The following is a 26666-nucleotide window of genomic DNA, read 5'->3' on the forward strand; positions in this document are numbered from 1 at the left end:
TTCCTCAAGCTGTGAGACGCTTCTGTGACAGATACCAAGGAGATCTCAAAGAGTCGTATGGAGTCTCTGTGGTATCCGACAGGTCTCGGAGACACTGCAGGGACGTCCTCAAACCTCATAGAATAGTATTCGCGACCTCTTGGAGACCTTTTTCAATTCTTCATGAGGTCTCCACTGAAATCGAACCTGGTCGTTCTCACAGTTTACCTGGAGACTCGCCTTATCTCCAGGGGATGTCTCGGAGACATCTCCGTGACCTGCGGCAACTCAAGTCTCCAAGTAGTCTCTAGGCCAGTGAGGCCCTTTAACCACAACAACACATGAAAACTGCACTCTACAACAAGATAAATAAAAAACACAGTCACTGGTTTAAATTGGTGAAAGAAGGAAACTGTAAACAAAAACATCTACCTTTCCTCATTATACATACTGTAATTGTAAGCACAAAGTTAGAAATGAGTCCAGATAAGCTTAGGTGATACTGCTTGATTGCCCTTTGTGAGGGTATGAAAAGATAGAAGTCAGACGACCATCCCTAATCATGTGACCCTGCTAAAGGCCTCCAGTGGGGAACGAGAAGGTAGTGCCCTTCTGCCCTGCATTCATGCAAATCCCACATCCACTCTTGGATATGTGATAATATGGCATTATTCCATCCTCGAGATTGTCTACATAGTGCTGTGATATGTACTGATTTTAGTTAGGAATGAGCACTGGCTTGTGACCACTTGTGGTCTCTCTTTTCAAACTCCAATATAGAACTCTTTTCATGTGCCCTTTGTGCTCCAACTGTCCCCTGTGCTGGCCAGCCCCGTGGCCTTTAGAGTGACCACAGCTGAGTGCCTGCATGGCCTGTGTGTGCCTGATAAGCCTCTGAAACCTGTCAATAGCGACACTGGCAAGGGACAGCTGCAGGGGCGGCAGAGTGGCCCCCATCTGACCAGACTCATTACCGAGTCCCACTAAAGTCAGAGCAGTGGTTCACCATTCATGCGGTTCATTCATGTAGAACGCTTTTATAACTTGTTCAACACCATACGGACTGGCTATTGTCAGTCCGCCGTTTAATTATAGTAACAGCTTTATACACGGCTCTGTTGTTGGTTCAGCTAAACCTCCCAGACCAGTGCCAAGCAAACTTTGTGGGGAAAAACATTTGAAAACTGGCACAGGCAAGCTGCAGCGTGGAAGGCAAATAAAGTTAGGATACAAATGGATGCAGAGTGAAATTATGTTTTTGTAACCTTGAAAAGTGCTAGCATTTCCAAGGCTTTTAGTCACATTGCATGATAATCAGAGCCACAAAGTTTGAGATGGCCTTACATGTGTAATGCTTGTGGTTGTTTACTTGAAGCTATTTCCCATATACTTAATTGCTTGTCTGAATTAAGGAGATTGACGAGTCTACAAACTGCTATCTAAACTAGGAATGATGACAGCTGTTTGAAAGAGGTATTTTTCTCTTCCAGACTCGGCACATCATTAGCAACCTGCTGCAGAGAGGTACATTAGATTTGCCATTTTTGCACTTAAGCAAGGTAGCTGTATACCCTCACTTTGTAAACTGCAATGATTTATGACAATATAATACACATATAATACAAGAATAATTAATAACAAACTCTTTAATGGCTTTATAGATTTTACTGTGAAGAAATTAACCTGTCTCAGCAGTTCCTAATACAAGATAAGGTGCCAAAGATGTTGCATCACTGAAACATCACAATGAATAAAAGACAAACCTGAACAAAGATAAGTATAAATGTATCTAATACTCAAATAGTAATGACTCCAGGAAGGAAGGAAGATATGTACGGAAAATAAGCCCAAAAACTATAAACCTAGCCAGAAAATGATTCAATAGCGAAATCCTCAAAGTCATCCACAAAGCAAATTCCAACAATTTAAAAGTTTGCATCTTTTGTTTCCCTAAATGCCAAGTCACCAAGCGAGGCATTCACAAAGCCATTAATCTTATTCCGAAGCAAATCCCTCTGAAGGTTTTACACCAAAACAACAATCTATCCTCTGGGCAGGAAATCAAATACAAAACTGAGGTGTGAATAGGAATTTAAAAGCTATTTGCTTTTAGGAAAAGAGGCTATGATAAAGGGAAACAAATGTAGGAACAAATACAGCAGGTTAGGTACAGCAATAACTGGGCCACAGCAGAGATCAAAATGTGGTGTGAGGTACCCAGAGTTTTACAGTCCGCTCATGGTTAGTAAGGGCTCTAGGTATTTATTTGATATAGGTATTTACATCATGGGGAAAAAAAACACAAATGTGAGAAAATGCTAGGCTCATGCTCACTATATTTCAAGCTAATTCTCATTATGGATTACATTATTCAACTAACAAAACCAGTTTCATGCTGACTTCAACGCCTTTGAAATAGCAGCTGTAATAGCCATCTGGCAGCACTCATGTGCAGTTCAGAAGCACCAAACATGAGAAACAGTGTGCCGATATTGTTCTGTATGTTTTTTTGTTTTTTTTGCTACATTCACAGAAGCAGTAAAAAGCTTTTGGCTGTGTTTTGTATTCATTGAAACGGCATATTCAGCTGCTGTCCGTGCCTTTCTTGTTTCTATGCTGATTTTCTACAATATGCTTGTGTGATAACCGTTCTGTAATGTATTTTTTTTTCTTCTTTTTCTTGTGCAAGCCCAGACAAAGAGGCAGACCTCGTCCCCGTCACAGAATGGGTTCACAGAGGCGCAAGACTTTTCTGATTCCACCTATCACTCTGTGCTTATGCTATCGGGAGCACACAGTATTATCTAGTCCTGGACAAAGTGCAGGAACATGCGTAGCAATATATATATATATATATGTATGGGGGAGGTGTAATGTTGTTCTGCACTGCAAAGGAGGAATGTGAATAATGAATGATAACTACTATTTTTCCAGGGCTTTATAATAAGTTTGGCTGGTGCTGTCAAATGGAAATCTGATGGCCGACACATCAAAACACCTCAGATCAGATATAACCTGTAAAGAAACAAACACAGAATTGTTTGCCATAAACATATTGCTTATCACTGAACAGGGAAAGCTTCTGAAGCTCCACTAAAATGATAAGTTACAATTGTAATGAGAACTGAACAATAAGGACAAAATGAGTTCTAAAGTTAACTTTTGGGGTGCATGCGGTGTCTGTGTTTAAATAAATGAAACCCAGTTTTGCTAGGAATTATGAGCACATCTGGATGAAGGACTGGTACCTCCCTGCCACAGGAAAAAACAGAAAAGACTTCAATGTAACAATATGTTCATGTAAAAATTATATACTGTACGTGAATAAGGCTAATTTCCATCCTTTCTCCCGTACTCACAAACACGCGCTCATCCATCCAGGCTATTGCACATGTTTTAGTTGTAGGGAAAGCTGTATCTGAGGAAACCTGCAAACAAACTCCCTACAGAGAGGCCAAGCATGGCCTGGGGATTGAACCCGAGACTTTCTGTGAGGCAAGGCCATGAACAACTCCACCATCATGCCACCCGCACAGCCTTGCAGACAGGACTCTAGGAGTGCATGGGGTCAAAGAGAATTCTGGGTAACAAAAATCACAGTCCACTAAAGAAACCGACTATTGTCCCGCGCTGCTCTCTGAAGCATGCGCCGTGTGCTGCTGTGTGCAGAGTGTTTTCAAGAACACACGGTAGAGCTTCAGTGGAGCGAATCCCTAACAGCAGCGAGGTCTGGAGACAGAGGTCAACCACCACAGTGTTTCCAAAACACACTTCCAGGACATTTTTTTTTTTTTTCATATTAATCATAATAAAAAAGGAAAGGGAAAATGAAGTAGAAATTCTGGTATCCGGTGCCAGGAAGTAAGCTAATACCATTATACCATAGCATTTGACAAATTAAGTACTATATTGTAATAACCACTTAAAATAACAATAATAAAACCTGATACATTTAGGATTCAATACCATTCATACATATTTAAACAAGTCCTTATCTAAATATACACCAACACAGAACTTTGTACAAGGGGCTATTGCGCTAAAGTGGTAAGTAAAAGTTTCAAATGAAATGTGTGTGAACATCAGAGTCCACGTCTATCTTGAGCGGCTTATTCAGTTGTCCGTTCCAGCGACCATAATAGTTACAATGCTGTACTCCATCTGTCAATATCCAGACCCAACTGACTACCACAGCCCATAGCCATTAGCTTTGTGAAGCCATAACAAAACATTTGGTTTGAATGATGCTGTAGCCTGATCTGGCCTCTGCTCTTCGCTGCGAACCATAAAAAATATAACATCAGCCGAGTTTAGCCACAGTGCATTAAGCTCATGTTGTGTTCTCCGCAAGCGCATATAAATAAATATGGAATGAGGAATGTAAAAGCGAGGCTCGGCACGACACCATTTTTCAATTCACAACTCTAAACAAATTATTTATAGGGCGCGATTTGCATGGGGATGATTCGATATGTCGCGGTCTTCAAATGACGGGTGCTGAAAGTTAGGGGGATGCGGCCAAGGCGACTTACGACAGAGTTCTTTGCAGACGTCCTCCTGTTGAGCCGATGATTTCTCCGAGGGTGCAGAAGGTCTGACCCAGAAAGTCCTGCAGGAGCAAGAGAAGATAGTGGAGGAAGATTTAATTGCGCGCCGGGTCAGAGGTGGCAAGGGTACAGGGACACGGTGTGCAAAATAGCAACACGCACATGAAAGTCTGATGGGTGAGTCGAAACAAAATGATGAATGAAAAACGTGAGTACGGGAGAGGACCACATTGAGATGCAAGGGCTTTGGGGGGGTCATGAGGGAAGCTCTGAAATGCAAATGCTTCTGTGACCTGTTCAGCCCACATTCTCTGCGTAAGCACTCATTTACACATGCTTACCGTGTTGATATTAAAATGTGCAAATATTTATAGCACTATATAGCTTTTATTGACACCGCACGGAGGGCAGTATAACCACGTAACACAATGTAAACATCATAGCCCCATAGATAGAACTCCAGAAAAAGGGTATTTTAAACTATTTCACTTCACTTGGCGTATATCCGAGTCAGTTCATTTCGATGGAAAATATGTCAAATCAAAGGCCAGAATTGTTTTGAACTTGAATAAACATTGCTTCAGAGAGTGCGGGAACAAGCAAGTGTTGCCATAGCCCTGAAGAGTGGCCTCCAAGGAAATCACAAGACATTTTATCACCATATTGTTAGGTTCTACAGACTATAATCATTTGCCGTCCATCCTTTTTTTTTCTTTCATAGTTTCCTATAGCTTTATCATAGATCTGTGATTTTTTTCATTTTAGATTTTCATACATTTAAAGCAGTGTTATTTAACTCGTGACACTAGAGGTCATAAGCGCAACTGCAGGTGTTGTAGCATGTTACGTTTTTAACTCATTAATTGTCCGTGGGAGAAAATACTATGCTAAAAGAAAAGACAAAGGGAGAGAGGAATATTGTACATTCAAATACATAATGGAGATCTTTTTTTTTCACTCACTTCACAGGTCAAGTGGCGTTAGCCGTAGTTAGCTTTGCCCGTTAGCCTGTTAGCTTCATGATGCTATTAGTGTGTATTGGTGACTCCGACCCAGAGGCAGCACAGTTACCATTGTGGTTTTCTCTGGGGGAGATGAAAGACCCCCCAATCATCCCATAAACACTTGTATTGCCCCCAGAGGGACAATGGAAAGGATATACGAATGCAACAAGTTACCTAGTACTGCTTTAAAGGTACATTATGCAACTTTTTATCTGGAAAAAAAGTTTATATTTTTGTGTATTTGACCATAAAGTGGCCTAGCGGCTGAGTGGTCAGCTTGATGCCTTTACTTTTGATCACATTGATCTCTAAGACGCTCCAGGATCAATTGTTTTGTAGGTTTTCTGGCGAGAGGGACCGTTAGCAGTGAAAACCTTCCAAACAATTGATTCTGGAGCGTCCTAGAGACCACTGTGATGGAAAGTACAGGCGCCATGCTGACCACTCATACAGTCGCTGGGTCACATGGTCGATATTATATATAAAAAGAAAAATTACATATAAAGTTGCATAATACGCCTTTAAATCAGTTATGCAAAATAGATTGAAATAACACCATCTCATGACATCAGCTGGTGCAACAAAGTGCTTTGACCTTTTGAGAGGAAGACTGACTGAATATGCAAAAAAAAAACACAAAACAGCCTTAAGTGTGTTTTTACTTTATTTTTCAAAAGGGAACAGCATTAGCCAATGATTAAAAGCTTAAAAAAGTCACATAATATGGTCGACTTAATTATGCTTTACGTACTCTCCACTGCTTACCTCTCAACCAAAATGTGTTTAATACTTTTTTAATGATTAATTTATACAACTGTCACTCATCTGTCCATAATTTCTTGCCTTAACGGAACTATACGGAGTTCAAAAATATTAAAAGTATGTATTTTCCTCCCCCTACATGTTCCAGCCATGTCCTAATGTGTAGAATGAGCTCAGACCTGTTCACCACAACTGCCTCAAAAATCCTGCACTGTCAGTCAAAAAGGTGTTAATTCGGGTCCAAATTGCCGTCATGCATGAGCTTAATATGGAAGGTGCAGTTACACGTATGGCCTGAGGTGGCAGTAGTGAGTAAAAAATGTCAAACTTGCATCTAGCCCCTTTAAGCCCTCTCTGTCAATACTCTTAATTTCTACTTGTCAACTAAAATCAATGTTCAGTCAATCACATGCAATGCTTTGACAATGCCTTGTGGTGGATATTGATTACCACACGACTGGGGTACTCTTTAGCTTATAAAGAGATGTTAGTGACCCGAGTCAATCAGGAAACTGACATCCATTAGAGTGCAGTCCCCAGGCTGGGCATTTCTGTCCCTCTATCTCTCATCTGCCTGGACACATGTAAAACAGCTTTGATTTTTACTACAGGGGCGAGCATGCACGATAAACCACTTGCCAATAATTAACCACTTGCCAATAATGAGTTGTTACATGAGAAAAAACGATCCAGTCCAAGTACTGCCACGCAGAAATTGCATCTTATTTACTTCACTATGTTACCTATAACGTGTGTATTTTGCTGCAGGGGTCACTGCATGTGACCTACTTTTATGCAACGTACAGTAAATAAATGCTAGAGTGCTGTGATTCGTTGCGTAACTATGTGCAACTTGGAGAGTGAGCAGATGATGGTTCAACACCATTTTAAAAAAGGACTTGACTTTCCTAACACTTGACTGTATTTGCATAAATGTTTGCAGGTTGTGTTGAACATGTTCCAAACAAAAATAAAATACATTGAAGAGATTCATCAGTACGTACAAAATGTGGAAATACTAACTGAGAATTTGTTGCATCTTTTGTCCCGACCAACTGGTTTCAGACGTGGCACATGTGGCAAACCCAAACTCTATTGGGTTTTGTTTGATGTTAAAAAAAAAAAGTCAATACAAAAATCAGTGAATGTTTCATGGAGATCGGGATGTTGATCATCGTCTCGAGGCTGGTTGATCTTGTCCCATACATCATTATACAACTTTAGGCCTTTGTACGTGGCAGCTGTTGGCTCGTGAATTCATTCATCATACAGTATAATTAGGGTATAAGCTCTCCGGAGAGCCCCCAACCAACTCAACCTTCAAAGCCTTTATGAGGAGCAGCGACGCGCCTCATACATTAGAGATTATATAACAGCACAAATAATACAGCACACAGAACTGTCAGGATTTGAAGTTCTCACAATATCTGAAAAGTAATTATGGATTGTTCTGTGTGTCTTGGCATCTCAGAGTCACAACGGTGATGTTATCACGCAGTGTCTTTGAATATTTCCTTTTTAAAGGTCCTTTATCATGGGAGCCGTAAAGAATGTACCTAGTGTATTCCAAGAACGCATAAGACACTTTCTTATACAGCAGACAAAGGGCATGTGGGTCGATAAGTCCAGCTCTGTCATTTCTTGTCTTTAATCCTACTTCTTATAAAACACATTAACTGCTCTAACCTTGAATAACATGTTGCTATTTAGTGACAAAGTATGGGTACATAGATGCAGTCTAGGCTGACTATACACTTGTAACACGTTATACTTCAGCTCAAATCATTCCTACATTTTTGTGCAGTGGCTGTACACTGTGTTCGAATGACATTTTTCTAAGATTTTCTAAATTGTCAAGTCAAATGAGAGTCAGCATAATTTTCATGTCTTTAACTGGTAGAGGATCATTTAAATGTGGTGGGGAAAAAATCCTAGTGATAACAGTGTTTTTTTCAAAAATAAATATAGTAAAAACCTCAAAATCTACTGTTCCAAATTATTATGCAACTCATCGTTTCAATGCATTTTAAAGCTTGTAATTAACTGAAAATGGTCATTTGTTGAATTTGTAGCATTATGAGGTCATATATGCTGAAATCAAAAGCTATTTCAATCAAAAAAATCTGAACAGGTCAAGTTATATTTTACCATAGGAGCCCTTGTGTGATAGCAGCTTAAAAATTCTTAAATCCATTAAACTTGTGAGTTTTCGGACAGTTTCTGCTTGGATTTCTTTGCAGGATGTCAGAATAGCCTCCCAGAGCTGCTGTTTGGATGAAAACTGCCTCCCACCCTCACAGAAGTTTTTTTTGTTGAGGCTCCAAAGGCTCTCAACAGGGTTGAGGTCAGGGGAGGAGGGGGTCCACATCATGAGTTTCTGTCCTTTTTTGCCCATAGCAGCCAGTGATGCAGAGGTATTCTGTCATGATGAAGAGCATCTTGTTAGGGAAAGCACAGCTCTTCTTTTTGTAGCATAGAAGACAGTGGACATCAGAAACTCCACATATTTTTCAAAGGTCATTTTCACACCTTCAGGGAGCCCAAAGGGGCCTAGTGGGGCCGACCAGCTCTCTCACCATGATTCTGGCCCAAAACATGACTCTGCCACCTCCTTACTGACGTCACAGCCTTGTTGGGACATGGTGGCCGTTCACCAACTATCCACTACTCTACATTATCCACTACATTGATTTGACCATCCAGGGCTACACGGCCTCATCAGTGAACAAGACTGTTTCAAAATGAGTCCTCATGTATTTCTGAGCCACTGCAGCCGTTTCTGTTCATCAGCTTCCATTAACAGTTTAGGGGAGGCCCGGATAGAAGGTTTTTGCACAACTGCAGCCTCTGGAGGGTCCTGCACCAGCAGCTTCAAATACCTGTCTGCTGCTTTGTTGCATCTGTTCTCTTAATCTGATGTGTTTGTCTCGCAGAAACCGTCCATATTGTGCCATTATCTGCACAAACTGGAGTGTGCTCTGAATCATCCACAAATCTCTTATCAGTATGATGATTATGCTTAATCTTTCATGAAATATCAAAGGTTTTCATACCTAGACCAAGGCATTCAACTATTGCACGCTTTTCATCAGCAGAAAGTCCTTTTTTCTTTCCCATATTGCTTGAAAATGATGATCTGCATAATAAAGTGGAACACTCTTTTTCAGAAGTTTTCCCTTAACTGGGCTTAACCTGAAAACTAATCATCCCAGGTCTCTGAGATTAATGTCAGTGATTCATAGAGCCCCAAGACACGATACCATCCATGAGTTTCATTATTATTGGTTTTTTTTTTACCGTTTTGACACAAAAATCCAATTTGCATAATAATTTGGAACGCAGTGTATGTACAGAGTGCAGCATCATGGTGCATGAAAAGAGGTTAATCTGTTACTTAATCGCCGATCAGGAGGCTAGGGTTAGGTTTAGGGTCAAGGGTTAGGGTTAGGAATGGCATATGTGATGTAAAGTGTGTTTGACTCACACAGATCTCACAGTTTTATAAACTACAAGGTAGTAGCTTTCAAATGAGATATCACACTGGTATATAGGCAGTACGCTCATGTCAGTACGTTTTGAGATTTGGATATACATAATTGTTAACCCTAACTCTAACCATGAACTGAACCCTCATCTGGCAGATACAGTAACAGCATAAATGAGTGCCTCAGCCACTGATCACCATCGAAATATAGCATAATGGTGATGTATCCTCTGGTTTGGCCAAGCTATGCCAGGGTTTCATGGACAGGGGTTAACTTGGCTACACTGGTTATTGACAGACAGAGATAAGTCCCAGCACAAAGCATATTGGAGTTTCTCTCTGCGCAGATCTCGTCTCTGTGGGAGGGCGCGGGATTGAACAGCACTGTACACTCAAGAGTTATCCAGCGCTCTCCCACACAATGATAAAGGGGTTCAGCGTGTGTTGGCCTTTAATCAAGCAATAACTCGATCCCCGGAGAAAAGCCTGGATTTCGGGACAGCTGGTCACCATAATGCAGTCACTCTGAAAACGCCTTTGTTGGAGGATCCTGTAACACCGTTTGGAAACCACTGCACTTTCTGTAGTATGCGGTGAAAAAGCATGGATGTTTATCAAATGAATGCAAACTTTCATAAAACTATCTCATGTCGGCGTACCTCTTTACATAAGTGCTCATAAATTTATGATCTGAACTCACCTTCAGTTTGCACTCGGCAAACAAAGTCAATTCAGGCGTGTCCTTCAGGGCTGCTTTATTCTGCCGCTTGTTCACACATTGATTATTTTTAAGAGCTCTCTATGCACATAATGAATGCTCCCTACAGCTGTTTCCAATTCAATCAGCAGTTTTATTGGGCAAAAGATTCTAGACATTCTGATAGCTTGCACACACATCACAAAGAAGGCACATGAAGAGAGGAAGAAACTAAAACAAAACATGGAGCTGCATCAAGATGACAGTCCTAAAGCTCTGATGTGTAAGTATGTGGAAGCGTAGGGAAATGTATCGTCTGTATTTGACCTGTCCTTTTGCTTCTTTCTCTCAGGAAAAAAAAGGTTTAGGCCCTAAAGAGCAAGATCAAATTGAGTTGGGGCCCATGAGTCCAGATTCAAACAGAACGCGAATGGGCCGAAACGACTATATTCAAGTTACCTGTGATAAGAGGCAGCCAGACAAACCAATTGTGATGGCATTGCAGCAGTGTTTTCTCTGTGTCCCTGATGTAGTGTGATAAAAGAATGAGAGGAAAATCACAAACACGAGTGTAATAAATCAAATACGCAGCAGAAATGAAAGGATCATCTTTGAGATCGATGGTGAATGCGATGATGGATACACGTAATACGGGGCTCATGGGTCCTTTAGCTTACCTTCTGCTCAGATGGTTGGGATTGTGAGAGAGAGAAGACAAACAGCATTTAGATATCTCAGACACAAACAAATTATGACTGAGAGGATTTGAAAAGTAACAGGACACTTGAATTTAGGGCCATTGTTTTCCTTTTCTTTTAAAATCTGTTTACATCTCTGCAATGAGCATTAGTAGTACCACCAAATAAGCAATCCCAAGTTCAGACAAGCTTGTACTTGAGATATGTGTATTTATATTTGTAGCAGTAGTAGCAGTAGTAGTAGTAGTAGTATTCCTATTTAGCAAAAACAATAGTAACAATAACAGATTAAGTTATTCTTCAGTCTGCTTCTTGCATACGTACGTATTTGGAAATGTTACAACTCCTGGAGTCCACATTGTATCTGTAAAAAAGCAGGTGCAGATTCTGTTAGTGGCGTTCATAAACACACAGCCTACTTTCCTCTCCCATCGTGTTTTTTGTGCTATTTTCTGATAGCACCAACATAATGAACATCGGTTACATATGACAGGATTATATATTTCTTTTAGCATAGAATGAGGTAGAAGAAAGGGTGAATAGCTTCAATTTAGTCTGGACAGAAGTGACACAAACTTTTATTGCACAGCCTGTTGGAGTGACTGCAGGTGCTAACTTCACTCTAGCAGATGTGTGAAATTACAGTTTTGCTCATGTAAGTAATAAGCTTTCCTTGGAAGCTACTTCACAGTCAATAAAGTGTTGCTTCAGGTGAGCTGAGGACCTCCCTCAAGCAGCACATTTGTGTTTCTTGATTAGGGCTTTGGAGACGCCTGGCTGATTTTCTCAATTGATTTGAGAAAGGTGGATGAAAGAATGGCCAAGGCGTAACACAGGCTCTAATTCAATCAGTGGCAGATTCCAAGTGGCCTGCATTAAGTGCCCTTGTTGGAATCTTCTTTGTGATTGAAAATCCTGGAGTCTAAATTTAGCTTAGATTGAGCTGTTCATTTATCTTAATGAGGCAAAATTGCCTCTTCACCTCAGTAAAGACCTGCAGAGACCGGAATTATTCAAATGTAATCAAGGCTAAGACACTGAGACCTGTTGTCACGGCTATTTCCTGCAAATAACAGATGAAAAGACTGTGGAGTTACTCACACATCGAATCTTAGGTTCTGCCTCTCTTCAAAGAAGAAATCCAAGACAAACTTCCTTACAAAGTCTGGGTTCCGTGTGTTATCGATCACCTCTGTCCGCCCGAACTACAACAGAAGTAAAAAGGTGAAAGCCCAGTGATTGATGACTGAATATGTTGTTCAGCCAAAAGGACCAAAGTGTGAATAAAATTGATGAGATTCAGAAGCTGGGCTGATTACTACCGTCACATTTCAGAGGAAAAATTCTTCCATACATATGAGCCTCCTATTACACGAGGTTCCTGTTCAGCCAAATCCCAGATCCCAAGAGAAATCACCCTCTCCTTCAGAGGCACAGCACGCCCCTGCAGCCCCTCGCCCTGTCCCAGGCTGGACGCCTCCTGGGCCACCCGGCTGTCTCTCCATCTCTCTGACAATCACACAGTAATCCCCTCAGTGCGACCCGCTCCGACACCGCTCTGTAATGAGCTATTGATCTGAGCACTGCTTCAGCACAGCCTCAACAGCTCTGCCCTGTCTTTAGTGCCCAGTGCACATAATCCATGCTATCAAGTGTGTCCCCAGCCTATCCATTACCAGGCCTCAGCGGAGAGCACCAGACCTTACCTGTGTATCGACCACTGGGACACTTCCACAGCGTGTTTCTATTCTGGTCTGGGGGCCGGAGCCGTGAACACACTCGGCCTGATTGGTTAATAGGTGCTGTGTGATGTGCTGGAGGTTAGAGGAGTGTTGTTATAAGGACCAGTGGTTTCTGATGTTGCTGGATAAAGCCGGAAAACACTCATCCACACTATTGTTTCAATGAGACATGCTGTGCCAAAAGCCAAGCAGCAGCAAAATGCTACAGCTCAATCCACCGATGTCAAAGGAAACTAGCCCTTATGAGCTAGCATTTAAATGTTTGCAATTTCCCCTGTCCACCTCAGAAGTGCATGCTGACAAAACTCTATTTGGTGCTGCTATACTTAGCTGCTGCCAATAAAGTGCTAACATCTAAAGCACGTACAAAGCCACAACCTGATCAAAGACATGTTGTAGCGTGATGCTGACTTAAGATGTTTCTGTTCACTGATGATGACAACCAGGAAGGATCAGGTACACATTATTCTTCTGTGTATTATGTTTCTTACTGCTTTCTTTAATTGGTGTTATTCATAGATAGAAGATAGAAGAGATAACCATGTTCCATTCAGCCCCATTCCTGAGTGGTCTGTCAAATTAACATGGCTGCCTAATCTCCTCCTACGAATCCTGTTTCTTAAAAGGCCAAAAAGGCAGAAAGCCCCACCGTTGTGGGGCAGGCTTCAACTTTTTATTGCTGATGTTCAAAAAACAGTGTGGTTAAAAATATTTACATTGTCACATGGGTCATAGCAATTTTTAGAAAATGAAAAACTTGTTTTTTAAGCAGTTTAAACAAGGTGAAGTCTTCATGGAAACGCTGTTCCCCAAGTGTCTTTTCGAGTCGCCCCTGGCTACCAGGGGGTGGTGTTACAGCAATGCTATCCGCCATGAGGACCACAGAGAAGGGCTTTCCTCACCCATTGGTTTTACTTTATATTATTTATGTGGCCACTGTGAGTCACTTGGATCCCTGGTAAATCAAAGAGCGGATATTATGCTTTTGTGGGTAATAATCTCAAACACATATTTATCACTATCTTACACTTTGTTGGTTAGCAAATGCGATATTAATCTAAAACAGCTGGTAGTAGTTTCACTTCCTGATCCTCGAAGCAAGCTGCCATAAGCCCCTCCCACCCCCTCCTCCTCTTGCTCCCCTTTGCTGTGCAGCTGTTTCAATAAAGAGAAAAAAAGAAAAAGATAATGCTCCATAGGAGGCCCTGCATGAAGAATTGGACACACACACCATTTTTCTCTGTTCAATGCACTTCTACACAAAACAAAGTTTGACCTTTATGTCAAAAATAGAAATGTTAGGCTAAGATTTATTGCATCAAAAATATTGATTGTACAAAATGAATTGCTGACTTTTGACAGTATTTAGTCGTATTGATTTGCAGTGCCTTTTTCCTGGAGGTACATGTTTGCCATAATTATCAGCGTTTCCAGGCGGCCACATGAAAAGGGCTTCACAATAGACAGAGGTTTGTTTTTTGGTATCGGTGCCTCTTCGCATGGCTGCCCTGTGTCGACTTCCACAGCGAGAGATTTGCATTCATCTTGTTTGAGCATTGAAATTGGAGTTTTCCATAACTATACGGCACAAAAGGTGTATTAGTGAAATGCATTGTGAGTGGTTCCTTTGTAGAGATTTGCGATGGCGTACATCTAAAGTTGGCGTCTGGGAGTGTATTAGCATGCACCGCGTACACATCGCTACGGGTAGGAGAGGATTTAGGATGTTTTCATTTTGCTGAGTGGAAATAAGAAGGTCGTTCGCCTATCTGCACAAAAAGGGGAGAAATACATTTAGTTATTTTCTTCATAACCTCAGAGGACCTTGTCGAGAGAGCCTGCACTGAAACAAGACATAAGCATAAACATATGAAATCTCAAATCTTACAAAGAAAGTTTGTGTAAGTGCACACTACTCATCATTTTTTATGAAACTGTATAAAGTATGATTTTATTTAGGCCTGGGAATCAATTCCATCTTTTATTCATGCACTAGAAGATGCATGAAATAGACTACTGAGATTTGTTGAATATTTACCTCTGATATTTAAGATTACAATACATGTGTTTTTTTTTTGTCCCATTACAATGTTGCGAGGCTTAAAGATACTTTCAACTCAACTAGGGAATAAACTGTCTTTATTTTTTTCTTTCAAGACCAAAATAAACATGTATAATTTTGAGGATTATATGTATTAAAGATTTCCTTTCTTGGGGTCCTAGGGTTAAGACAGGAAAGCTTTCACGTTTTCATTTCGCTCTTGAGGTCACCCAAGGATTTCTGAAAGACTGGTGATCATTTACATCACACTGCTAAATGCTAGTCCTACTAACTAATTCACCTCATACATACATTTTCTACTTGAAGAGTATTAGCCTTGCTCAAACCAATCCTCGTCACCAAACAAATGACGTGTCAGCTTTCATTCTGAGCACAATAGAAAATGCATTCCACTGGCAGCAGAGATGTTTACTCGACTGATTGCGATGCTTTCATGTCGTGTTTTCGATCACATCCTGGTTTGCTAGATAAAGAGGTGTGAGGTGTCTAGAGGACAGGGGATCATCGGTGACCCAGACCTGACGAACACGGCAAGCGTCGACTTACAATCTGCAAACGGTATAATTAAACCAACAAAGGCAGCTGCCTCAGGTAAGTTATGTAAGAGCATAAAGGCGGGGAGATGGTGAGATGCAGTGGATGAAATATGAAGACCTTTTCAATAAAACACAATCCCATGACATCACTACCATTGTGTAACGCATAGTAAAGGTGGGGCTTTTGTTGCCATTTTTAAAGGGATTGTATCTGTTCTTTGTTTGCTTTGTTTTTTGTGTGTAGTAATCCATTTAACCTCATGTACTATATTGGGTTTGCAGAGACCATTGAAGTGATGTTGGTTCCTCAAATATATAGGTTTAGAAAGTGCACTTTTTCTAATACATTTTTCCTTACATTTTTGGCTTACAACATAAGGTGCATTCTTATTCATAAATGCCACTCACAGTTTTGTTGAATGTCCAGTTTTATGGGGTGTCATTAGCATGTTTTGTTTTCTCATTGTTCTGAGTTTAGATGCCTAGAGCTCTTCTGCTCCAAATGCAGCACAACAACAGAGCCCAAGCACATGCGCGACATGAAAATGATGCAGCCGCAAGAAGCAAGGCCCAGCTACAATAACAATAACGGGATATTCTGCTCCTCGTCCATAAGCGATTTCAAAGGTGTCCTCAAAACAACAAGCGCCATTTCTCCCCTGTGAGCTAGTTGCAAAGCGGCTCATGCGACGTCTTTTTAATGTGTTCGGGTCGGCAAATTGAGACTCATTTTTTCTGCGACTGTACAGGAAGAAGTAGTCGCAGGTTAGCCGGCACAGCTGCACTTTAACCTGAATGTTGCAAAACCTGCTTATGAATTTATCCCTGTGAAACATCGTCATGTTTTTGAAACGTTTAAATAGCTCCCGGTGTAAAAATAAGGAAAGTAGGGTACCGTGTCTTTAAAGGATGGGTTGGAAATGGCAAAGGTTTATCATTTGAGAAAAAGTGTATGTCCGATTGTTTGAACGCCGGGATGTCTGAATCCTGAGGACATCAAAAAATCAAAGGAAATTCCGACGTTTGAAGTTCATAGACTTGTGATAGAGACTATTGGGAAACCGACGGCAGTACTCACCTCTCTCCATTCTTTGGTGCCCACGGCCTGGAGGTACAGCACGACCACTGGAAAAGACAAAAGTGACAGGGGGCTGTTTAAGGAAGGGAAAACAGACAAGCCGCTCGATGATTTCAGTAAATAAAAGCTGACAAGTGATGAAACTCGAGGGAAGGACTCAGCGTGGCTTGCATGGATTTCCATTCGAAGTGGCGCAGCTTGAGGCCCAATCGATAACTGGGTTGGATCAAACCGCGGCTCTACCTTTGTGAGGGTGACATTCAGACCTCAATGTGGTTTCAAAGATAAATGAATATCATAATTTATGGCCGGACATGTCAGTAAGGATGAGCTTCTTCAACCGAGACCTGTCAGCAGAAATATACGAACCATAGTTCTTTTGGTGATTTTCAAAGGGTTCACTCACATCAGAACACAATATTATAACCCGGTTCTATCTTAGGTTACTCAAGTGAGATCAATGCATTGCTCTGTGTAAGTGTATGAGGAACAATGTGACATCCCTCATCATTTTATCATGATGCGAACTTCAAGCAGTTATTTTGCATGTGATCCTACATGAACCTGCCACAACTTCCTTTCAACACATACATCAGATGGGGTTGCCAAGCAAACTGTGATTCTGTCTGCTGCTGTAGCTGTGGGGTTGTAAACAAAATGACTTTTCTCTCGTCAAACATATACCGGGAGTTGTATTTGGAGTCAATCGTGTGAGTGATCGTTAAATCTCTGACGGACACTGTTTGAAGTGTTGCATTTGTCTTCCTCACTTTCTTCTTTTGTACATAGTCAGCCATTTTCTAACAACCATACCTGAGACATTTAGTGGAGCGCTGCGGCTGTATAAAACAAAAAGCTGTGGCCCCTTCTGATACTCGCCGATGTTCAGCGATCAATTATGACTACAATGTGGAGAAGAGATGGACTGTGTGTTTGAAACATACAGTAGAGCAAAGAGAGTCTTGATGAGCAAATTCAGATAAATAGTGATCTAGTCTATCACAAATACCTGAAAAAAAGCGTAAGAATTCCACGTAGCCAGGGTTGTCACATAGCCTACCGTAAATTCCAGAGTATTGAGTGCACCTGAGTATAAGTCGCACCAACAACATTTTTAAGTTTTTTTTTTTTACATACATAGGCCACTGGCCTTTAAGCCGCAGTTGTCCACGCTGTTCCAGCACATTTGAAGCGCCATCAGCAACTGAAAATACTGGACTTTTGTTTTACGTGTGCGGTCAAATTTTCTTTTTTCTAATTTACTTTTATTAAAGGGACTATATGGAGTTTAAAAATGTAATTAAGTATTTTCCTCCCCCTACATGTTTCAACAATGTCCTAAGGTGTAGAATGAGCCCAGACATATTCACCACAACTGCCTCTAAAATCCTGCACTGTCACTCAAAAAGGTGTTAATTCGGGTCCCAAGTGCCGTCATGCACGAGCTTAATATAGAAGGTGCAGTTACACGTATGACCTGAGGTGGCAGTAGTGAGTATAAAATGGCTAACTTGCATCTAGCCCCTTTAAAGCGTGATAAAAAACTTCTATGATATTACTCTTTAGACAGTCGTGTGGTTAGTGAAGCCAAAGCACTGCCCGCACAGCGACTCCTCCTTGGGAGTTTGGCCGTGTTTAGAGCCGCCCTCCTCGGGATGTTTGCGCACACATCCTCGCGAGTTTCCCGGTATTCGAAGCTGCTCTGAGCTGGGAAAATCACTCAAGGCTGGCTTTTGATACTTGCGCTATATTCAGCAGTGAAAGAATTATTTTGCACCCAAAGGCACGTTAGCAACGGGAGGGCATCCTGCTGCCCCCGCCACGGTGCGCAGCGATAGGGTAACACGACACAATATTCAGTATGACCATAAAAATCTATAAATTAGCCGCATCATTGCACAAAAGTGTGGGAAAAAAGCAGTGGCTTAAACAGGAAATTGTCCATCTTTATGCTATTCTTAGACCTTGTTTCTCCTCAACATAATCAATTTGTTTCTCATCCATAGGTGGCCTTGAGGTTAGCTATGCATTATTAGTAGGTTAATAACGTCATCCACTGCTCAGGACTTGTTGTTCTTTGCCTTGTTACCAAAAGTTATTTATGTTATTATTTTTGTGTGTGAATTATCTCTCAACTAATGCATCCCATCTGTGCTGCAGCTGTTTGCAGGAAATATATCACTGACTGAAATTACCTGTGAATGTTTTGATCTTTACTGCCTCTCCCTAATGACAGCGGTGCCTAAATTTAGCCCGGCGCATAAATCGCCCAGAACACTTCTCCAGCCCGTGCGCTCCCTGGAGCTCTTCTCTGTGCAAGATGTGTGTAAAGGAGCTGAAAGAGTAATCCATCTCCGCGTTTGAGCCTCAAAGAAACACTGCCACACTGTCCGCCACGCCACACATCGATGCTGAGCGCTAATTACCCAGAGCCACATTCAGACATGTCCAGCATAAGGAAAGCGCGGTGTTAATGAATAGAATGAAAACAATCAGAGTTACAAAAGGCAACAAAGTATCTCATCAAATGTAGACGCGAGCAAATAAAAAACAAATGAAAAACAATAAACTACATGAATAATTAAACATAACAATGAAAGCAAAGTGAAATCAAAAATCAAAAAACAAATCAAAACAGCAAATTAAGCAGCACCAATATAAAATCACACAAGATGTTGTAGAGTAATCTGAAGGGAAGGGGGTAACAAACCTGGATATGAGCCAGGCGCCTAAAGGGAAACAAAAATATGCTTTCATGAAAGGTGCCTTGACATTAGCCATTGTCTCGAAAAAATAATTATAATAATAAATTCACATTTGAGACAAAGAGGACATGGCTTATTCTTTGTTAGAAAATCATTTCTCCAATAAGGTCGGCAAATGTTGGCGCTGCAAAAGCCCAATTACCACCCAAACAGTGCCCACAAATACTTAATGTGCTGCAATAAGCAACAAACAAAGCAGGGCTAAAGAGTCTGCGGGGACACTTTAATAAAAGTGATTCTATGTTCGGACAGTCACCATCAGCTGAAGTGTGGACATTAGCTCTAATAAACTTGAGCCTGTCTGCTGCGCTGCATGATTAAAACCACATTGGGCTTCTTAATGAGCAATTAACAGAGGAGAGATAAGAGCCAGGGGCAGCAGCGGACAACCTCCAGGCATTGTGTAGGAGAAATGCAGCTTTGTGTTGGCAGAGCGTTAAACATACGGTCAGCTTACGGCGCGGTTTAAAGGAGCTTAGGATCCAGCGGAACAAGACCATTCAGACAAAAGCACTATTAGGTTTGCAATGGACCAAGCTGTGTTTAAAAAAAAACACACGTTGTATAACTTGTGTATGGAAATGTGGAGCATAATAAACAGTTATTCACTCCTAACTTTTATTTACTCCTTGAGGAAAGCTGTTTAGGAGAAGAATACATTATTGTCAATCTATGGGGATATTAGTCCTCTGCATTTGTGTCGGCCATCAGTGCCACTGGAGCAACTTGTCAGGAGCAGCAGTGACCTGTTTCCAGGCTGGGTATGATCAGTACTACCCTGCTGGATTGCATGAAGTTATTAGTGATCAAAATGTAGGGGAAATTTTATTCCTTACAGACATTGCAACATCCCCACCAAGACGAAAGAAAAACGTGAAAAACATAACTTTGCATTTCAAAATTATTATTGAATCAAAAATGAAACAACCAAAAACCTATTAAGCTCATAAGCCCATAAGAACAATGTATAAGTTGAACAAGAATGAATGATTTCCTGTTTGTCTCAGCGAAGTTGTGCGGCAATAGCCTATGGCTAGTCTATGGCTGAACGAGCTCATGCATCTGACCAGGTGAAAAGGGTAGAATAATTCTGATATTAAACAACAAATCAAATCAAATCAAATCAAATCAAATGTATTTATATAGCACATTTAAAACAACTGTTGTTGACCAAAGTGCTTCACAACATCCTCCTCTCTGTCCCCAATCAGAGAGTCCAGCTCCCCCTCATAACATGGCTGACAGCAGTGTACATGTTGACAGTGGTCACCGCTTGTAGAACATCCTGAGCATCACCCTGAGGATGTTTATGGACCTCAGCCGCCTCAGGACATAGAGAGCTCTGGCCCTTCATGAATGACTTCAGGTCCATTTATAATTATATCAGGCCTTTACTTGAAATCCGCAGTTGATGTCTTACTTCCTAAACATTATTATAACTGGCTGCTTTTTCATTTAGATTCCTACCATTCACAAGATTGGTCAATTGACCATCAAAGCCCATCGAAACAGAATGTTAAGAGCTCTCAAATGGCACCCAATCAATGAAGGCTTGATAGCTTTGACCTTCGGGGGATAATAGCTGGTAATTTTCTATTAATGAAGTCATTAAAATGTAAAATTGAAACACATTAGCTTATCATACCCAGCCTGTCGAGATCTATATTAGATGTTGTAAAAGGGCCAAAAATAAATAAATAAGACAAGTGGAAAAAAATGTTGTAGCATATGTGGTGTGACTATCTAAAATAAATTTTACAAATATAGAAGTTGTGCAATGTTTCTGCTAATTTGTTGCAAAAAGTTGTTGAGAGTGGCCCTAAACTTCATTTAATTACAAAAAGTGTCCTGCTGACCTGCTCCAGACCATCGTCTTCCAGACAGCCCTGGTCCAGACCCCTTCAGTATCCCTGTGGCAGCATGGGGATTTTTTTTTTTTATGAATTATGCTTTGCTTATTTGTGTCTGTTTCTATCTTTTGCTCCATGCAATCTAACAATATATTTTATTTTGTTCATTGTTTTTTTCTTTTCTTGCAATGTTAACATTGGGTATGCACAGGCTTAACTATCCATTGACATATAGTCAATTTTAACTGCTCTCTTTGATCACATGGATTATTGTGCACAGGAGGGATTACAAATTCTTCTGTTTAGTGGAATTGTGGCAAGAGGGATTTACATTTTAATGACTTCTGTGCCTATTCTTGGATCATCCACCTGAACAATATATGGTAATCTTACAATGCTATTCAAACGGGTTCAAAGGAAATTGTCCAAAGACTACCCTTGCACCTTCGCCTACCACAATAATGATCTTCCTCCCAGTCAGTGGGTTATTTCCCCACTCAGTCCATTCCATCTAAAGCTCCTGTCCCCTCACAGCTTTAGCATTGCATACATGTGTGTGCGGGTCGTCTGGGTGAGAGAGTGAGGAGGCTGACTGATGACCTTTCTCATGGAAAGTGACTGCAGAAGGAAGAGCCCATCTGGTCAGCTGCAATTGCCCAAAATCTCACCAAATCGCAGAGCAACCAGAGTCTAACTACCACAGACCCCAGGTGACGACAAAGATAAATGAATTGAGAACAAATTGTGTTAGGTTCACTGGTGGCTTGACTGTTTAGGACTTAAATAGGACAATGGTTATAACATATAGCCCAGTAACGGCCGATGTTAGAAGGTTCAATTCCAGATCTGACGGCGTACGGGTACTCTTCACACACCATAAAGACCACCAAGTGAATTCACAATGCAAGTTAAAGGCCGTTGGGTAAAGGCTAATGGCTTCTACATGTTGTGAAAACCTCGACAAATATTATACAAAAACTTGATAAGCAGCTACATTATGTGTCTTTTACTGGAGCAGCACCTTCTGTGTCAGTCCAGCACAGGTCAGAACTATCTTCCAAACTTACATGAGGCGTTGACTCATATTTATGCAAAGCCGCCATCATCACTTCATCTCGAGTCACTCATATAGGCCTATAGCATAGGACTTGTTAAATCCACTTTTGTGAAACTTGTGATTCCCGTCTCTCAGACCCCATCATAAATGTCACAGCGGTACATCCCCTACAAGAGCACTTTATGTAACATTCACGGGGGTTAAAAATAGCCCGGGTTTTCACAAAGTTCATTCCGCCAACCTGAACCCCACAACATGAAATAAAGAAGATGCCGGCATTAATAATTGAACTGATGATTAAACATGTAGCAGGATGTTCTATGTTTACGCGGCACAGGAATTAGCCACCTCCGTTCTGTAGCCAACTGTCACCGCATCCGATAGGTGCCTCCCCAGAGAAGCCCTTACAGAAACTAGCACTCTGTGTGCACTGTGGCCTACCTGTGTATGAATAAATCAGGCTAACAAATAGGCCAGGGAAATCTCTGCTTGGCTTAAATACACTTGTTCACTCGGAATTCCCAATTCTCCTTGGAAAAAAAATAGCCAAGAAGTAGGTTGAACGTGAAACCAAAAGTGGACCTAGTTATTTGTGAGAGCACCCCTTCTCTAAGACCATCTCGCTTTAGCGGTATAATATTTATGAAAATGAATACGAATTGTTTTATATTGAATGACAGCAGTAAATGTTGTTACTGTAAATGTCGGCCCTATGTCAGTGTAACCACCACAGTTCTACTTTGCTCATATTTCTGCTTCTCCATGTTGTTTCCAAAACAAGACCATAAAGACCTCCCACTCCTTCCCGAGGCACAGTAAAGCACCATTTGGTAAATGGCCTGTCACATCAAAATCTGGGGCACATATGCGGCAGTAAACACAGCTCCATTCTGCATGTCTTCCACTTTACAGCTGCTTTCCTCTGTGTGGAGTATACTGTATGTTCTTTCTGCTCTAATAACATGTTCTGAAACAGGCATGTAGAAAATGTATAGATACAGGCGGCAGCTCTGGAATCGCCCATATATGGTCATGTTTGAAAGCAGTTGAGGGGGGAAAACAATCAAAACTTTCTCTAATTATTCAAAAACTACTTTAATAATGCTGAATTATGAACATAGTTTTACACTAAATAAAGATACAAGGACATGGGAGGAGTCAAGTGGTTCAACAGCCTATAAATACATAAATTACGGAGAATGCTAACGTGATGCTTTATCGTGCTAATGCTAGTGCTAGCTACGACTGCCATTTTTTTGCTTCTACTGAACAATCTGTTGTGAAAAAATATCCAAATGGACCCGATTTAGACTTGACTTTATTTATGTGATAAATAGGGAGATGGACCTATATTGGACATTGTTCGACATATAATTAATGAATACAATGAGGAATGATGACTCATATGTACACGGTTGCAAACATATACATCCGAGAACTCAAGTGGGTGTCGGCCCAATATTGGACCACCCCATGTGTCCTCATATTGGACCAGTTCGGTCCAATGTAATGCTATGGACTCTCTCCACGCATTAACATGATTAAAACATCTGCACACATTTTAGGGCTATAATGGCATGAATGAATAAATAAATAGATTGATTAATAAATAAATCATTAAATTAAGTATATACTCATTGTACTTGCCATTTGAAACAAAGCATTCATACATACATACACACACACTGAGGGAGACAAAAGGCATAAACAGTTGGTTACAGGTCAAGATTGTGAATGTGTGTTCTGTGAGTACGGAAGCATTTAATTCAATTTTTATTTGTTTAGGCCAAATTATACACAGTTTTACATGTGGTCCAATATTGGGATCGACCTGGTCCAACATAGGTCACTGTGTCCCCAAATTGGACCACTTTTACTGCAATAATATAATATTTGACAAGCTCGTATCTTGTATGCATAGAGGACTTATTGTAACTCATTCACTGAGGCACAAATGCTTTTGATGCACTTAATTAGAAAGGGGATATACGAGTATGTTCTTAGGGGGTCCAATATAGGTCCATCTCCCCTAAGTTTGTATTCCCCCTTGGTGAAGCCACGCCCCCTTCTATGCGCGATGCCGTCTGTATCTATAACAATGTATCTTTTATATTTACAGTGCCATCTGTTTTCACTCTCGGCCAATATGCAGTTTGGACCACCTGACGCCTTTGATAATTCCATCTGTCTTTTTTTAACAAACAAATTAACATACATCAGCCTTGCCAGCAATTGTGTTTGTAATACACATTTACAACAGCCGGGAGTTCTGCCACTGCACAAACCTTACACCAACTTCGTCTTCCAAGCGAAACCTACGTTGACTGCCTTCATCAGTGTATGCGAAGGAAACAGTCCATCGCCAATCCCTCCCCCGCACAAACCTGGCGGCAGTATAGGCTCACCGTTTCCATTAGTCTGTGGGGTTAATTGGACCCTTTTCCTCTGATCGTTACGAATTGAAGACTGTGATACCTGCCGTCACCTAAAACGGCTCCCCATCCTGAGGTTCTGCTTCCACCATCTTGGATCAGCTCAGGAGGGAAATCTCATCAGAGTATAGGCAGAGGTAGACAGCGTGCCAGAGGGAACCACGCTGCAGATGAAACAGGAGGAAGGGGGAGATGGCTCACGGGGAAGGAAGGCATCACGGCAAGATGGAATACTAAAGGCTCCGAAATTGAGGGAGTATGCTGGAAATAACTGGGGACAGGATTGGGAGTTAGTGGAAAACAAAATGCAGTTTGGAAAAGGATGTTAGTCGAAATGGGCAAACACATACAAAGATGCAGGCTTAGTGTCCCAGACCAGACTTTTCGACGAGAACCAGTCATTCTAAACTGGGTCAGAACCCAAAAGTGGGTCACAGAACCATTTTCAGAGAGTCACGAGAGACTTTCCGAGAGAACCTTTCTTTCAGTATTCATCTTCTGTAAAGTATGAAAACACAATCTGTCTGACTTCAGCTTTATGAGTTTGCTGAAAGCTTTAATGTGTTCAATCCAACGACAATTAGTGGAAAATTCCAGTATTTTACGTTATATATACAGTATAACAAACTATCTTTCTATTTGGGTCGCTGCTGTCATCCACTGGTGATGGTTATGACAAAGAAAGTGTACAGCGACTCAGAAATAACCCCTAGAATCTCAAGCAGTCGAACAAAAGAAACAGTCTGGCTTCACTTGGACAGAATGGTAATCCGGGGCTAAAACCGTCCGAGGCGGTAGATTTGAGCGCAAAGTAGAAGATTGTGGTTTTAAGGGGCTCTCCGGTCAAAAATCCCCAGAGGCTGCACCTCTGCCCGGGCTGAGGATCGCCACACACTCGTTCTAAATCTATTGATCCGGAGCAGCAGAGGGATCAGGGACAGCCGGCCCTTCTCAGAACCATCCTGGGGCTCTGCTGAAGCTCACCTGGGGGCCAATTTAGGGAGATACCAGCAACCCCATGGAGATTAGCAACGGCACACTGCAGCAGAAGAGGTGCCAAGGCATGAAAGTAACTGCAGAGGAACAATTACGCGAACAAAAGGGGGAAAAAATATTGGGTTTGACTGGCTAGATACAAAAATGTGCAGTGCATTTGTACTAAGCCTTAGTAGCATTAACATTTATTTATTTTTATTTTTTATCATGGCAGACACTTTTTTAATTAATGTACCTTTGATCATTAATTCAGAATGTCAGGAACTAATTAAAAACAGGAACTTAAAGATAAGAATCAAATGCAACAGATGAGATTGTATCTGTTAAGCCTCTTGGGGGCTAGACCCGAAGCCTTCAGCCTCATCCCTGTTCACCCGTCTTTCGCTTATTTAGACCAGGGGTGTCCAAGCACGGTGTAAAGGGCCATAGATCAGAAGTTAGTGCCACCAAACCTTTGACTAGAAGAGGTTTAAATTGTGCCCCATACCTTTACTTATGCTTTAAACCTTTATGCCAGCTCTGTCTCACAATAAAATGTTAGTTGTTAGGCTAGAATTGTGTAGCATTATTACATTTCAAATAAAAAGGACCATCTCTGAAAATGTGGACTGATTCAGCAAGAAGACAGAGGGCAACCAAAAATTGGTCTGAGGGCCGCATTTGGCCCCCGGGCCGCACTTTGGACACCCCTGATTTAGACTTATACTCAATTTCTTTGAATTCATAAGGAGCCAAACCTACCCCCATGTGCCCTTTTGGCAACACCACTAACTCTCAACAACTATGGGCGTAAATGTAAGTCGAATTTAACCCACATCTGATTCAACAACAATTTTAAAAACATGTGACTGTGAGAGGACAGCAGACGCCACACTGAAACAAATTGGGAAAAATGACCAGCTCGGTGGGAGGCAGCACATGTTTAATGGTGGCGAGCAACAATCCAGACAAGGAATGCAGCCATGGGTTCAACAGTG

The 26666-nt window shown here is 41.2% G+C and overlaps 1 protein-coding gene across 2 annotated transcripts in view; it reads right to left on the minus strand.

The window, feature by feature from the left end:
- Nucleotides 1-26666, minus strand: part of cpne9 (copine family member IX) — a 113863-nt gene that overhangs the window by 53179 nt on the left and 34018 nt on the right. The window contains exons 3-6 of one of the 2 annotated variants that reach the window (XM_079557617.1): nucleotides 16590-16636; nucleotides 12273-12376; nucleotides 11496-11535; nucleotides 4512-4588 (exon numbers count right to left, since the gene is read on the minus strand). In XM_079557617.1, coding sequence (XP_079413743.1) covers nucleotides 4512-4588; nucleotides 11496-11535; nucleotides 12273-12376; nucleotides 16590-16636 — 268 coding nt within the window. Of the gene's footprint in view, nucleotides 1-4511; nucleotides 4589-11150; nucleotides 11213-11495; nucleotides 11536-12272; nucleotides 12377-16589; nucleotides 16637-26666 lie in introns of those variants that run through there. The other variant, XM_079557616.1, reaches the window with a different exon arrangement.

The sequence above is a fragment of the Gobius niger genome (assembly GCF_951799975.1).
Source record: "Gobius niger genome assembly, chromosome: 6".
Lineage (NCBI taxonomy): Eukaryota > Metazoa > Chordata > Actinopteri > Gobiiformes > Gobiidae > Gobius > Gobius niger.